The sequence below is a fragment of the Physella acuta genome, unplaced genomic scaffold (assembly GCF_028476545.2).
Source record: "Physella acuta isolate Inbredline_101_S28 unplaced genomic scaffold, ASM2847654v3 ptg000596l, whole genome shotgun sequence".
In the NCBI taxonomy this organism is placed as follows: Eukaryota; Metazoa; Mollusca; class Gastropoda; family Physidae; genus Physella; species Physella acuta.
In genome coordinates this window covers 306,643-321,361 of record NW_026732115.1, presented here as the reverse complement: position 1 = coordinate 321,361, position 14,719 = coordinate 306,643, and the positions used below count along the sequence as shown (strand labels likewise).

Here is a 14,719-nt window from a genome sequence, read left to right as displayed (position 1 = left end):
AATCCATTTCTATAATTGATAATTGACTTCACGTTATCTAACGTAGACCTATTACAGACACGTCCTCAGGAATACATGCATAAAACTACCACCTTCACCAGACGGGGGAGGGTGGGGGGGTTTCGCTCCTCCTAGAACCAATTTTAGCATAGCAACGCTTTTCTGAGATAATTCAAATACAATTGAAAACATAGCTTCAGCTACACAAGTTACCACCTTGAAGAAGTTGGGAATTTTAAACAGAGTTTCTTCCAGGCATCTCTTCCCCCCCCCCGAAAAATTTTTACCGCCCCCCCCCCCCCCCGAACGAAATGAAATTTATATAATTTATATAGAAAATATATACTTTTAACAGTGTCCGCCCCCCCCCCCCCCCCCCGAAGAAAGTCTACCGCCCCCCCGAAAATTTCAAGTGCCCCCCCCGGAGAAAAAAGTCTGGAAGAAACACTGATTTTAAACTGTTGGCTACTATATGCCCATTGTAGCTGTATGTTATGTAAACATCTCATTGGGCTGCTAAGACTACACACTGCAGTGCTGTATTTCCCAAATTGTTACTGATCACAATATCAGTGCCAGTCAGAACGGGGCGTCCTATCGTCACAGGATCAATCGACTTGAGCATCTGTAGATCTGCTGTTTACGTAAACCATAGATCTTCACAACATGTATAAGCCCCTGCTCCTACCCTTCTCTCCCCTCCCCACAAACTGAACACCCACAAATTATTTGCTTTCTTTACGGACATCACCAGCTCAGGAGGTGTCTCCTATTAGCCAGGCAGGCCTCAACACGACAAACTCCGACTAACTGGCTTGGATATCGGTTTGATTACCGTGTCTCGGTCCCTTCTGTCCTCTTTTCTCACCAGGCTTATCTTCCACCCCACTGGACACAGGGTAAACTCGTACCCCACCGTCCAGTACCCGGCTTGACCGTAGGGGTACAAACGAATTGAAACAGACTAACACAAATGTATAGTCTGTTTTACAAACTATACTGAAACAGACTAACACAAACGTATAGTGAACAGACTATACATTTCTGTTAAAGATCCTGAGCTTCAAGTTTAATGAATGGTACAGTTGAATTCACAATTTTTTTTTTAAATACATTTTTTAAGTTCAATCAAAAATAAAAATATATTTAGGCCTATATCTTAGGCTTTTTTAATAATATCACAAGTATCAAGATAAAGCATATACAGATCTAGAAATGGGTGAGTTCTATATAATTTAACTATCTACAATACAAATAAACATTTGTGAAGACATAAACACTTTTTAAATATTAAACAGTTCTAAATAATAAAATAGTTCTTTTGAATGCAATATTATTATACATACAACAGTAGAAATGAACAGTATAATAATTACTGTGAAAGCATAATATTCTATTAAAATGTTTTAATTTCAGTCTATTTTAATCATAAATATTTTGCATAAAACAAATAAAATGTAACAATAAAAATTTCATCTTATTTTAATTGTTGCACTGCGCCAAACTCAAATATTTTCATCAATATTTTTAGATTGCCTACTTAAAGAAACCAAATTTAATTTAATTTATTGGAAGCGAACTTGACTGGTAGTGATATCTCCAGAAATTAGGACATGGTCAGCTCTTTGAAATGGTTGAATTCTGTGAGCGAATTCTATAAAGTGTTGGTTGTTGACCGCCACCTGGAGGAAGTAATGTGGACATTATTTGACAGTGTCTTTCTCAGGTCTTGTTGATTTTACAGTTAATTCTACACTATCACTAATACTATTTTATCATTTGTAGATCATTCAAATCTATAATATTATTATACTAAAGGTATTTGTCAGAATCTGTAGAACATTCAAGTCTATGATGTTATTAAAACTAAGGTATTTGTAAGGAACTACAGACCTTAAAACTATTTGGCTCAGCCAGGATCTACAGACCTTAAAACTATTTGGCTCAGCCAGGATCTACAGACCTTAAAACTATTTGGCTCAGCCAGGATCTACAGACCTTAAAACTATTTGGCTCAGCCAGGATCTACAGTCCTTAAAACTATTTGGCTCAGCCAGGATCTACAGACCTTAAAACTATTTTGCTCAACCAGGATCTACAGACCTTAAAACTATTTTGCTCAACCAGGATCTACAGACCTTAAAACTATTTGGCTCAGCCAGGATCTACAGTCCTTAAAACTATTTGGCTCAGCCAGGATCTACAGTCCTTAAAACTATTTGGCCAGGATCTACAGACCTTAAAACTATTTGGCTCAGCCAGGATCTACAGACCTTAAAACTATTTGGCCAGGATCTACAGACCTTAAAACTATTTGGCTCAGCCAGGATCTACAGACCTTAAAACTATTTTGCTCAACCAGGATCATCAACTCAAAGTTTGTGCCTGGCATGAAGGGGAAATAATTCATCTGTCTCTCCTCTGGGCCCCAGGTTCCGTTCTGCTTGTGAGTCCTGACAACCTGGTTTCTCTCACCATTAAAGTTGAATCGGATGTCAAAGTGAAGAGAAATGTCGGCCGCGTCGTTGGGGCCACATGCCAGGTTGATGGTTACCCTGGAGAAATGTTACATAAACAAAACACATCATCACAATATGTGAAGAATTGGTTATCCTGGAGAAATTGAGCATAAACAAAACATATCATCACAATATGTGAAGAATTTTAATAACACTTAGTTTGAGTTATATATATATCCTGTGATATATCTGTTATAGGTCAAATTTTTTTTATTAATTTGTTTGATTGAAAAAGAAAGAAATTGCTTCTTAGTTTTTCAGAATGGCTACATTTTAGAAGACAAATGGTTGGTAGTTTTGAATGCATTTGTTGTTAAAATAATTAATGGGCTAACTATTAACTACTTTTTCAGCTATAAAGTTTGATGAAAAATGTAAACACTAAATGAAAATAAATGGTCTATTTAACAACACCTTTTGCTAAAATTCAACTTTTAAATTACCTGTTTGCGTTAGGGGAAGGAACTCCAGAAATATAAATTAACTTTCCTGGGTACAATCCCCCTTGGATTGGAACAGATGATGGTATTTGCTGGAAGAGATATAGGCTTACAATTATTTGGAAGTCTGGAGCATACTTCAGATGGTCAGAAAGTATTAAAGTTCCAAAACAATTAAGTTTATTACAAGCAAAAGTAAACTAATTGAAAACAATTTAATAATCATAAATTTGAAACACACAATTATTATAAGTGCTGAGCATTTTATTAACAATACAATAAATCAGTTAGAAAATATTTAAAAGTAATAGTAATAGGCATAAGTGAAATTATTTTTAAAGATTTCTATATAACTGAAACTGAAAAATTGATGTAATCCCAAACTGGATCTAATGGATTCTGAAACAGCAGTCCAGTGAAAATGTGAAAGTCACAATAGCTTGCTGCTTTGGCCTGGAAGTGAACCAAAAAAACTATATTTAAAAAAAAGCTTAACTTACTCCTGATGCAGGTGGGAAGCCTTGACCGACATTGAACTAGAAAGACAAAGAATGAATTTAAAAAAATTTTTAGTTTAACAATTATCATTAAGTCTTTTGTATAGCAATTCTGTGAGATTTTTTAAATTGTATTATTTTAAAACTAATTGTTCATGTTTAACAAGGAAAACAAAATAGTGAAAGTCAAATTGTTTTTTGGTTTTTTTTTAAATATTAGTTAATCAATATTTTAATAATTATAGACTAATTATAAGACATATTACTTTTACATATTATAAATCTTCTATTAATTTTAGATTACCTAAATTTGCTGTTAATTTTAGATAAATCTACTATTAAAACAAGCAATGTTCCCAATGAGAACTATCATAACTTTGAGCATGAAAAGAAATAAATGAAAAGCACCAAGACTTTAAACCCAGAGTCAGACAATTAGTCTACTTACACTAGGGTCAGACATTTTGTCTACTTACACTAGAGTAACATTTAGTCTACTTACACTAGAGTCAGACATTTAGTCTACTTACACTAGGGTCAGACATTTAGTCTACTTACACTAGGGTCAGACATTTTGTCTACTTACACTAGGGTAACATTTAGTCTACTTACACTAGAGTCAGACATTTAGTCTACTTACACTAGGGTCAGACATTTTGTCTACTTACACTAGGGTCAGACATTTAATCTACTTACACTAGGGTCAGACATTTAGTCTACTTACACTAGGGTAACATTTAGTCTACTTACACTAGAGTCAGACATTTAGTCTACTTACACTAGGGTCAGACATTTAGTCTACTTACACTAGGGTAACATTTAGTCTACTTACACTAGAGTCAGACATTTAGTCTACTTATACTAGGCTCAGACATTTAGTCTACTTACACTAGGGTCAGACATTTAGTCTACTTACACTAGGGTCAGACATTTAGTCTACTTACACTAGGGTCAGATATACACTAGGGTCAGACATTTAGTCTACTTACACTAGGGTCAGACATTTAGTCTACTTACACTAGGGTCAGACATTTTGTCTACTTACACTAGGGTCAGACATTTAGTCTACTTACACTAGGGTCAGACATTTAGTCTTCTTACACTAGGGTCAGACATTTAGTCTACTTACACTAGGGTCAGACATTTAGTCTACTTACACTAGGGTCAGACATACACTAGGGTCAGACATTTAGTCTACTTACACTAGGGTCAGACATTTAGTCTACTTACACTAGGGTCAGACATTTTGTCTACTTACACTAGGGTCAGACATACACTAGGGTCAGACATACACTAGGGTCAGACATTTAGTCTACTTACACTAGGGTCAGACACTTAGTCTACTTACACTAGGGTCAGACATTTAGTCTACTTACACTAGGGTCAGACATACACTAGGGTCAGACATACACTAGGGTCAGACATACACTAGGGTCAGACATTTAGTCTACTTACACTAGGGTCAGACATTTAGTCTACTTACACTAGGGTCAGACATACACTAGGGTCAGACATTTAATCTACTTACACTAGGGTCAGACATACACTAGGGTCAGACATTTAGTCTACTTACACTAGGGTCAGACATTTAGTCTACTTACACTAGGGTCAGACATACACTAGGGTCAGACATTTAGTCTACTTACACTAGGGTCAGACATTTAGTCTACTTACACTAGGGTCAGACATTTAGTCTACTTACACAAGGGTCAGACATTTAGTCTACTTACACTAGGGTCAGACATTTTGTCTACTTACACTAGGGTCAGACATTTAGTCTACTTACACAAGGGTCAGACATTTAGTCTACTTACACTAGGGTCAGACATTTAGTCTACTTACACCAGGTGCTGGAGGGAAGTTTTGGCCCATGGGATACTACAGAAAGGAATTTAGAAAAGCATTAAAAGAAAATGTTATTTGAAGCTGAGTTGTTGTTAAGCAGTATGTATTGGGATGGTTTGGGTGTAGAGTTGGTGATCATGTTTGAGCAAAGTTTCTTTCAGGCATCTCTTCAGAAGGCAGTGCAACCCCCCCCCCCCCCTCACCCCAGAGCACTACCCCCATAATTAAAAATGAAAAATTATAATTTTATAAAAATATATACTTTAACCATTCCGCCCCCACCCGCAGAGAAAAATGTCTGAAAAAAACCCAGTGTTTGAGTGGGTCGCTAAAAAAATTTGACAAGATTGCGTTATAAAGTTAAAGCAAAAAGCCATAAATTCACATTGCTATCTATAATAATGAAGAGTAAAAAAACTTACTCCTGGAGCTGCTTGATAGCCTGGCGCACCAGGATACTGCAAATTTAATTTGGTTGTAATGTTTATAAGAATACAAAACTAAACATTAAAAACTTAAACTTGTAACAGTTTTTGAAAACATAGGATACTGTAAATTTAATTTGGTTGTAATGTTTATAAGAATACAAAACTAAACATTTAAAACTTAAACATGTAACAGTTTTTGAAAACAAATAGTCAAACATTTGAACTTACTCCTGGGGCAGGTTGATAACTTTGTCCTGCAGGATACTGAAAACAGGTCAAAAAAAATGTTTAAATTAATAATTTGAAGTTTTAACTTTTAAAAAGTTTGAAAAATAAAATCTAGTATAACAAAATACTATAGTTAACTATAGGCCAATTGAAATTTAATAATCTAATTTATTTTAAAATTATTCAACAATAACATTTTACCCCAGGTGCAGGTTGGTAACCTTGTCCTGCAGGATACTGTAAAACATGTAAAAATGTTTGAAAAATTAATAGTTTGAAGTTTAAACTTTAAAAAATGTTTGAAAAATAAAATCTAGTTAAAACAATATACTATTGGCCTATTGAAATTTAATAATCCAAAATAGTAAATAACAAAAACTTACTCCTGGTGCCGGTGCAGATTGGTAATTTTGCCCTGCTGGGTACTGAAACAGATACATTTATATTTACACAAATTCTGGGATGATTTTATTTATTAATAGATCATTTTCAAAGTCTGTAGATTAAAAGTTAAAAATCTTGAATTTATTTTCTAATACATCTGTACACTCAAGGGTTAAAAAAAAACATAGCTTACTCCTGGTGCAGGTGGAAAGTTTTGGCCAGGAAACTGTAAAGAAATGTTGGATAAACATGGATTAGATGCATTGTTGATGCGTCAAAATTAGTAATATAGGAAAAGTAAATCTTAAGTTACATTCAAATGTACACTATGTTGGTCTCTAAACCAGCTAGATAGAGGGGGCAGGGGATCATTGTATCAATTTGATATTAAAACTACAGCAAAAATGTTGTGGTTTGTAGCTGGAGTTTGAGCAATTACTTGGTAGAATAGGAAATTAAGTTAAATGAGAAGAAGTTGTGAATACAATTCTTCAGATGTATTTAAGTTAGGTCATGTCCATTTCTAATATTATTAACTTAAGTCATTATTATTTGCAAAACTGATAATTTTAATAATTTGAAAGTGATTTATTTTTAACTTAAACAGTTATGGTGACAAATTATATTATGATACTTTGAAATAGAGAAAACAAGGATTTAATAACATAAATCATTTCCTTACTTAATAACTTAATCTATTAAAATTTCACAAAAAGTATATATATATATAGATGTAATTCAAATTAGATTAGATAATTGTAATAAAATATCACAATTTTAAATTCAGAGTTGATTAGATGATTAGAATAAAATTATGTCCTTATATTTTATTTAACGTTGGCTAAAAGGTTATGTATATTTTTTAATGTTTATTTCAAAAGAATAGACTCCCCTTGTGTAACATGCTGATGTAAAATCTAGGTCATGTCAACAGAGTCATGTGCTCTTGAGTCATATAGAAATCCCATGGTGTAAAATTAAATGGGTCACATGATCATCATGTTGTTAACAGCTGGCTATGCGCAAGTATGGACGCCTTGCAAACACATGACCAAAATCATGTGATACAGACATGTGCAGCCATGGTGGTGTACTTCATCAGTAGCTAGTACTAGTCCATTGTGAAAATTTCTTTAGTTTATTTTAAAACCCTGCCACCCATAGAAGAGCTTCAATATTTTAAAAAATTGAACTATTCAGGAATGTATATTTTTGGTGACCAGCTCTAAATATAAATAGACTACATATTACTCCAATAGTTGGACATATCAGATCTCTAGTATGGTTTTCTTAACTAAAAAAATTCCAATCAGGCAAATTTTAAAGGGAATAAATTTCAAGGGAAGTAGTTTAAAGGGAAGTAATATACAGGGAAGTAATTTAAAATTTGATGTAATTTGAGGAGGCTTTGTTGTAGCACTTTATTATTTGAAATAAGGAAATGTAATTTTGGATTTCAAAATAAATTCTGAAAAAGTCAGGCAACCGTAACAATATCATAATTATAACTTACAGATTGTCCTCCCAGTGGTTGGATTGATGTGATTATACAGTCCCCTGCAATATGGAGAAACTGGACACTCTCTTTGGGAATTCTATGATTGAAGTTACAAAAATGGTCGTGGTTCACTTTTACCTAGAGAGAACATACATAAAATCATAATGAAAAACTGAATTTAAAATAGAATAAAGATTTTTTTTTTTTATTATTTTATTTCACTATTTCAATTATTTTCTACTCAATATAGAAGCTGCACACAAGTTACAAGTTTTATAACTATGCTACCCTTTGACCCTCCCTTTAATATTAGTGTCAAGGACATGTCAGGCTCACCTCATACCCCTGTTGAGTTGCTTTGATGTAGATTTCAAAACTGTGATCTTTCTTGAATGGCATCCCTCCATTCGTTTCCTCCCCACCCCAGTTCCCACCCTGCTTGTGATTCCTGACCACTCGGCCATCATGGTACCTGGGGTTGAAGTGAAAGGCGCAGTCTTGGTCCAGGTTAGGTCCAGTACACAGATTAATGCTGAACCTGGAAATTTTAAAACATACTTTTAGATACAGGTTTAGAAGAAAAAACATTCATCTAGATTGGTTATTTAGTTACGCTCCCTAATTGCTTTACTTATTTGTTAAATAAGTTATTATAAAACAATAGATGATTGAAATGGACTAATCATTCACCTGTCGAAATGTGGTGGGGTTTTACCTACAATGACAACTTCACTTCCCACCTGGACTCCACTTGGAAGTCTACCTGAATATGGCACCTGGATCTGTGGGGGAAATTCATTCTATTATTTTTTAAAGCTTTTTCAGTGTCATTTGTTCTCATAAAGCCATCGTGTTCAGGTGCATGGGTGAAGCAGCTTAGGTGGCCAATGCACATACAGCATCGTATGTGTTAAATATTTGCTATGGGGGGTGGTTTGTTACAAATTTCGTCCTTCTATGTGGGCTAATTACTTTACACTTTGATCAGCTACTTTGATCATTTACTGTGAATGGTTAGCACATAGAATAACTAGATCCTTCAAAGTTAATGTCTAGCGCTGGTGGATTAACTGGTTAGCTAACAAGGCTTTAAATAGCGAGGCACCGAAAGATAGCGGTTCTCAAACATGGTATTTGAAGTAGCCCCTTCATCAGCACACTAGACAGCCAGATGCTGTCATGTACTCGATAATTAACCCACTAGGTCATGCTAGAACATTAACCCACTAGGCCCTGCAACTTGAATGATAAACAAAATAGTTCACGAAATCATCATAGATCAACCACGCCAACTTTGATTGCAATGTACCGTCTCGTCTCACTGGGTTGTCGACCCTTACAGTGTAAGAGTTCCATTTCTATGAGAACAGGTTGTCAATAGTATCAACTGGTTCAACTAATTATACACGCAAATGTGTCTACCTTGACAGGGGAATAGGAAGAATCCTAGTTTCAAAATAGCCATAACTCGTCATCGTAACGGTGTGTGTGTGGGGGGGGGGGGGGGCACTTTACCTCAGGACCTGTTTTGCCAGTAAGATTGCAGGTTTACACCATTGAATTGCCACATCAGCTTATATTGTTCCCTCCCGTTAGCTGGAATGTTGACGTTGTAAAAGCGTAGGTGTACCCAGTGGCGTCGCCGGGTCGGGTGTCAACCGGTGCGGCACTTCGTCGTGTCACCCCCCCCCCATATATATATATATATATATATATATATATATATATATATATATATATATATATATATATATATATATATATATATATATATATATATATATATATATATAAGTACATGGGTGTGTCGGCCTACATAGGCCTATATTTTAAATATTTGCCGCATACGCGTACATGTATATGTACACGCGTTAGTCACTGTTGACTTAATAGTAACGATATTTATCTATAGTCTGTTAATAATATAGTTGGATGTAGCATTGTTTTCTCTATAGGTAGCACGTTTATGTCATGGTGACACCCCCACGCCCTTTCAGTAATTGTCCATTTGAACATAAAAGACTATTTAACTTTAATTAATCATTTATGGAACCGACAAAAAGCATTTTTCCTCTGTATATTTTGCGATTTTTTGCCTTGGTGTCACCGCCCCCCCAAGGGTGTCACCTGGTGTGGTCCGCGCCCCCCACCCCGCCCTCGTTACGCTTCTGGGTGTACAGACGTCACCTCTCATGTTGCGTGTACCGACGTTGACGTCGCCTCCCATTCATTTTGATTTTTAATTTAATTTTATTGTATCCTCACGTCAAAGAAATGAAACACTAAAAATACGAAGGCGATTGGGGTTATTCTTTTTCGGGGGTAGGGGGATGGTATTTTTTCCTCTTTGGACAAGGATGTAAGATGATGTCTTAAAATGTGCATTATAAAATTCATTACATGGTCGCAATGGTGAAACATTTTTGATTGTCGTGAATTTTAATTTTTAATAATTATTTTAGTCCTTTTTTTACACGCCATCATGCGATAGTGTGTGGGGCGACATCCGGCTTTGTAAAAGCCATAAAACTACATTTACAATAGGCCAAATTAACATACAGGAAGTTTCGGGAGATCGGTAGCCTACAACCCAAACTACTGTGTTGTAAGAAATGTTAATGTAGCCTAACCCAAAAAAATGTCTCAGGACTCGCTTGCTTTCTCAGCTGTTGATTTAAGTAAGCACAGTGTGTTGACGTTCCTCATCGGAAACAAAGCACGTTTCTAATATAACTCAATAGATAGAAGAGTTGGGGTAGAAAGTAACGTTTAATCATAGTGGCACTAATATAATTAAAAGTTACTAGATTTTTCTATTTCAAAAACGCAAACAGTTAAAACTGCAAGAAATCATGTGTGTACTTACATTGTTACCCATAGCTACTACTGGTCAGTGCTGTCTTGTACCTGGCCTGTGGAAGTTAAAGGCTGGTCCGATTGTCCTTCTGGGCTTTGATGAGGAGTGAGCTAGATAAAAACGTATTTAAATTACAGCACAGGCCTCACAGCAACAGTTTTAATACAGAGGAGAATGTGTGTGTAGGGGGGGGGGGTAAGATTATTTGGTTGTCCAATATCACGCTAGCATCACAAAGACAAATGCAAATGTGATTAAATTCACATAGAGCAGCACTGACATCAAGCAAGTGTGTGGACTAGATATAACCATGTGTGGACTGTACACATACATGCCCAAGTGACATAGAAATGTGCCAACTACACACAAGAAATGTGTGGACAGTAGATGACACATAATGTGCGGACAATAAACTACACACAAAACCATGCTTGGACACATGTGCCTTCAGCATTCTGCTCCTCTTTAAAAATGTGTTCACACAGCACAGGTAAAAAGCACAGCGATTTATTAGTGGTGTGCTCAGTTCCCCATACTCACCCCTCTTCACACACCCACACAAACACGCGAACTGTGAAAGGGTGAATATTTCCAACAGGTTGTGTGTTTAGAAACACTAGAGAGGTTGTTGTGACCAGTTAAACTAGACCAGTGGGTCTACACTGTGACACAATGTGCTTTATTCTACATCTGCTCTTACCAACTGGTTGAAATACAACCACTGCAGTGTGTACGCTACAACAGTCTGTGATTTAAAACCTAGTCATTAGTGACTCGTTAGCTGCTTGCTATCCTAAAACTTTAAGCATGTCCAAGAATAAGATCATTTAACACATACTAGCTACAAAAAACAACTGCAGATGATAATTATCATTTAAAATCTATAGTCAATAACGAATCTATATAATCATTAACTACATAAACCTCATTGATGAAAAAATATAATCAATAACTGCCAACTACCTACCCAATTGTGCACGGTGCAAATAATTAACTACCACCTACCCAACTCAGAACGGTGTTCCGTAGAAGTTCAGTCAATCATAGGAATGAACCGTTTTATTTATAGCCCCCTGCTTGCCACCAACGCCTAGAGAAAAAATGCAAGTGGTGGTACAGGGGTGGGTGAGGGCAGGGAGTGGAAAGATCAGTTTGTGTTTGGATTCACTCAGGCGTAACGAGATTGGGTGGCTCTCCAGTTGCATAGAGGTTGATGACCTTGACATCTGAGGGTCAAGTCATTGACACTTAAGTACAGTCATCGTTCAGTCAACTGACTTTTATACAAGTTTTATTGATATGATCAGTTGTTAATGATGGTCGAATTACTCTTGCTTGTAACTATTCTGTTCATAATCAGACCATTATTTCAGACAATTTTGTACGTGTGGGGGTAGGGGGAACTTAAAACTTCTGGGGAAGGGGATTTAAATTATGTATTTTTTTTTTATGATTATATTTTTTTTTTCTATTTCGTTCGGGAGGTGGACGTGTTCCGGGGGAGCGGTGCACCCCCGGAGAGACGCTGAAAGCAGATTTTCTTCCAGCCATCCCTTCTAGCCCCCCCCCCCCTCGAAATTTTTTTACCGCCACCCCCCCCCCCCCCCCCGAACGAAATGAAATTTATATAATTTATATAGAAAATATATACTTTTAACAGCGTCCGCCCGCCCGCCCCCCCCCCCCCCCCCCCGAAGAAAGTCTACCGCCCCCCTCCCCGAAAATTTCAAGTGCCCCCCCCCCCCCCTGGAGAAATAAGTCTGGAAGAAACACTGGCTGAAAGAAACACTATTGACAATGCAAATGCAAGAAGTGCTGAATAAATGTTACATGAATTGAAACACCCAATGTCTACCTTAAGCGAGGCATACAACGATACATGTTTTTATAGAAGCAAAACACGGGTGTCGCAAAGATAATATCAAGTCACAGCACAGTAATGCACCAAACTGGTCGATTGTGGTTGTAACACTACGTCACTGCAGAACAACCACTGGTTTACAAGCTAAGTGCTTGTCCTTAAATGATGTCATGCATTGCATACACCCACAGATGTGTCACGTTTACTAAATACGTAAATGGTGTATTGCTAGTGGACATCGGGATTTGATGGCCAGAAAACTACAGTTTACTGGTAACTAAACTAAACGACACGGTAAACCAGTCCATATGTCCCCATAGCAATGTTCATGTTCTGGTCGAGTGGACACAATATGAACATAGATCGCTGTTCAGGTCGTACTTTCCACGCCCGTTAAAAATAGACCGCACGGAGGCGTATTTACTTTACAGGGAATTCAAAGGAAGTGTAAGAATTTTTATAAGGCTTTTAAAAGACAGTTAAAACTGTGCTGAAATCGCATTTTTCATTTATTATGTCACTATCTCGTATGTCGATACAAGCCTAACCATAACGTTTGTAACACATACACATAAACACCTAGCCGAATTCTTGGGCTATGTATTACATAAGGGCATTACACTCACAGCTGTGAATGTGTTTTCAAATATAAGTTGGTTTATGTGTTGATGTGATGTCAAACCTAGCCGTATTCGTTGGTTTTTATGTTGAAGATAACATAATGGTGTTTCATAGAACATCAACATCATATGTGGTCAGAGATCATCATGAGAACCAGACACCGTGTATAGTTACTGCTTGATTCTTTGACTATTGATACTGAGGAGGATTTTTGTTTATGTATCTATTAAATTACGAGCGACAGTTCTCTAACACTGACTAAGACACTGCATTTCAGCGCTTGTCCTTATTAGCTAATCTTAACCTCTAGCCAACGTGAAACATGTCTGTAACTTTACCACCAGGATGTGTTGGGTCAGGTCCTACAGGTTCTTTAACGTCACGGTTAGATCACGATTTCTAACATGGTTAAAACATATTTTCAGGCCAGTGGTTCTCAGCCTGTGGACTAGGGGTCACAGAACAGTGGCATGGATCATGTGGGAAAACATCAAATTTCACTGATTTAAAAAGGGATACTTTGTAGTTTTAATAAACACAATCTGTGTTAGTGTCGAGTCGTCAATCTCTTATTGTAATCACTTCCGTTGATAAATTTGAAGACAGTGTGTCGTGTAGAGTGTGTTTACACGTTTTGTTACGATTATACTCGCGTGACCTCTCGACAACAGAGCGAGTCTCAAGGACACTCATGTAGTGGACCATATGATGACTAGCGACGTGATTTGAGATTATTTATCCTAACCTGCTTGTTGCGGTCCCAAGATGACGACATGCTGTGTTTCTTTCTGGCATCCCCCCTGTCAAAGACAAGACCACCGCCACCCCCTCCTCCCAACGAAATATAATTTATATAGAAAATATATACTTTTACCCCTACCCCAGGAAAATATAGATCTCCCCGAAAGTTTCAAGTGCCCCCCCCCCCCCCACCGGAGAAAAAAGTCTGAAAGAAACACTAACAACATGTAATGGACGTTATGTGAGATCGCTGAGACCACTTGTCATACACGGCGTTAATACACTCGCAGTTACTGGCGTGGTTACATGGTGTTCTATACATTGTTAATGTCTGAGTCAGTAGCGTAGCCAGGATCGTCTCATGGGGAGGGGGGGGGGGGGGTTCAAATTTTTACCCGGGGACAAACTTTCGATTTGCACCCTCCCCCTACAAACTTTCGATTTACATCCCCCCTCATACTTCATATATATACCGAGGGGTCTATGGGGGGTTTTGACCATCCCCCCCCTGCCTACGCCACTGGTCTGAGTAATTTAGAACCCTTTAAATCTTTACAAGTTTACAACTAAGAAGTTAATTGGGCGTGGGGGGGGGGGGGGATACAGGAAGGTGGTAGGCCTATAGCAGCTGGGAAACTCCGAGGCCATCATACAATAATCATTCGTTGGCGTTTTTACATTGGAACTTGAAACACGATACTATTCACATTCATATTTTCGGGGGAATCCATGAGGGTTCTTACACCCCCTCTCCACTTCCTCAACTCCTGCATACACCTCTCTGCGCTATAAATAGTATG

At 37.1% G+C, this 14,719-nt stretch overlaps 1 protein-coding gene across 3 annotated transcripts; it reads right to left on the bottom strand.

Moving 5' to 3' along the window:
- Positions 1-1,141: 1,141 nt before the first annotated feature.
- Positions 1,142-10,806, bottom strand: LOC131947521 (galectin-4). Of its 3 annotated transcripts, none has more exons than XM_059308756.1 (14): positions 10,706-10,806; positions 8,530-8,621; positions 8,176-8,377; positions 7,855-7,977; positions 6,535-6,567; positions 6,341-6,382; positions 6,159-6,194; positions 5,958-5,993; positions 5,724-5,759; positions 5,299-5,334; positions 3,460-3,495; positions 2,963-3,051; positions 2,339-2,555; positions 1,142-1,682 (listed from the first exon to the last, which is right to left on the bottom strand). In XM_059308756.1, the coding sequence occupies exons 1-14, from the start codon at positions 10,715-10,717 to the stop codon at positions 1,566-1,568; spliced, it is 1,107 nt and encodes a 368-aa protein (XP_059164739.1). In that variant the 5' UTR covers positions 10,718-10,806; the 3' UTR covers positions 1,142-1,565. The 3 variants fall into 3 exon arrangements, with proteins under 3 accessions (XP_059164739.1, XP_059164740.1, XP_059164741.1); XM_059308758.1 differs by lacking the exon at positions 1,142-1,682 and adding an exon at positions 2,240-2,273 and having other exon boundaries at positions 2,304-2,555; XM_059308757.1 differs by lacking the exon at positions 5,299-5,334.
- Between the last annotated feature and the right edge of the window lie 3,913 nt (positions 10,807-14,719).